The sequence below is a fragment of the Eimeria mitis genome, genomic scaffold (assembly GCF_000499745.2).
Source record: "Eimeria mitis Houghton genomic scaffold, Emh_scaff557, whole genome shotgun sequence".
NCBI classification, from domain to species: domain Eukaryota; phylum Apicomplexa; class Conoidasida; order Eucoccidiorida; family Eimeriidae; genus Eimeria; species Eimeria mitis.
Window position 1 is genome coordinate 2,579 of NW_013573839.1, and position 1,696 is coordinate 4,274.

Consider the following 1,696-nt stretch of genomic DNA (forward strand, 5'->3'; position numbering starts at 1 on the left):
GTCTCCCTGGTTCCTTCTCTGTCTCTCTTTCTCTCTTCTCTCTGTCTATTCATCCTCTCCGCCTCTTCTTGCTTTTTGTGTCTCTCTTTTTTCTGTCTCTCTCTCGCTGATCCCCAACAGCAGCAGCAGCAGCAGCAGCAGCACTAGCAGCAGCAGCAGCAGCAGCTCTAACAGCAGCAGCAGCAGCAGCAGCAGCAGTAGCAGCACTGACAGCAGCAGCAGTAGCAGGAGAAGATGAGTAAGAGTTGAGGTGTACGTACACTGTAGTTGCAGTATAGAGACAAAACAAAATAAAAATAAACACAAACAAAAGCAAAACGTATTTAGGGTTTTCTTCTCTATAAAGAGAAAACAAACAAATACATATAAACACACAAATAACACAGCTGCTGCATGCAGCTAGCAACACCAATATAAACCTTATTCTATCTAGCTGTCTCCTTTTTTTTCTCTTTCTCTCTCTTTCTGTCTCCCCTTCTCTCTCTCTTTCTTTCCTTCTGTCTCTTTCTTTCTGTCTCTCTTTCTCTCTTTCTTTCTGTCTCCCCTTCTCTCTCTCTTTCTCTCGTTCTGTCTCTCTCTTTCTTTCTGTCTCTCTTTCTCTCTTTGTTTCTGTCTCTCTTTCTCTCTTTTTTTCTCTGTTTCTATCTCTTTTTCTGTCTCTTTATCTCTGTGTCTCCTTATCTCCTTATCTAGCTGTCTCCGCCTATCTTTCTGTCTCCTTTTCTCTTTGTTTTTTTCTGTGTTTGTTTCTGTCTCCTCTCTTTTTTTCTCTTTCTGTCTCCTTTTGTCTCTCTGTCTCTCTTTCTCTCTATCCTTTACTTTATCTATATATATATCTCTCTATCTCTGTCTCTTTGTCTCTCTTTCTTTCTCTGTCTGTCTCTCTCTCTCTGTCTCTGTTTCCCTTACTTTACCTCTCCATATCTATCTCTCTCTGTCTCTTTGTCTCTCTTCTTCTGTCTCTCTGTCTCTATCTCTTTCTATCTCTTTCTATCTTTCCTTTCTTTCTGTCTCTTTCTGTCTCTATCTGTATTTATCTTTTTGTTTCTGTCTCCTTTATCTGTCTCTTCTCTTTTTTTTTCTTTTCTCTCTCTTCTTTCTCTCTCTATCTTTTACTTCTTTTGGTGGCTGCACCGCTTGCGGCCAACAGCAGCAGCAGCACCAGTTCTTGCTGCTGCTTCCTGCTGCTGCTGCTGCTGCTGCTGCTGCTGCTGCTGCTGTGTACGTACAGCAGCAAGCATGGCTCTGCATCTTTTTATATGTTTATGTGTCCCCTGCAGCCGCAGCAGCTCCTCGCAGACACGGATGCATGCATGCGGGTTTCCTCTCCCGCTGCTGCTGCTGCTGCTGCTGCTGCTGCTGCTGATCATCTGCTCCTTATGCTGCAGCTGCTGCAGCCCCTGCTGCAGCTCTGCGCTGGGAGCCCACCCAATACATCCTTTCTGATGCTGCTGCTGCTGCACCTGCTGCTTCCCCCCCTGCTGCTGCTGCTGCTGCTGCTGCTGCTCTTGCTGCTGCTGCTGCTGCTGCTGCTGCTGCTGCTGCTGCTGCTGCAGGTCTAGCAGCTCAGGTATTATCTTCAGAGCTAGCTCTGCTGCATCTATGATGGCCACACGCCGCGACCACTGCTGCTGCTGCGCGCAGCAGCAGCGGGAAGCATCTCTTAGGTTATCGTGTGCTACCTGTCCGTCTGCTG

General features: G+C 46.7%; 1 protein-coding gene across 1 annotated transcript in view; it reads right to left on the reverse strand.

The window, feature by feature from the left end:
• Positions 1 to 1,112: 1,112 nt before the first annotated feature.
• EMH_0016190 (uncharacterized protein) overlaps positions 1,113 to 1,696 on the reverse strand; it is a gene marked incomplete at both ends in the record, with an annotated part of 2,772 nt that continues 2,188 nt past the window's right edge. Inside the window, one exon of the mRNA XM_013500581.1 lies at positions 1,113 to 1,694. Within this exon, the coding sequence (XP_013356035.1) occupies positions 1,113 to 1,694 (582 nt within the window). The remainder of the gene's footprint in view (positions 1,695 to 1,696) is intronic.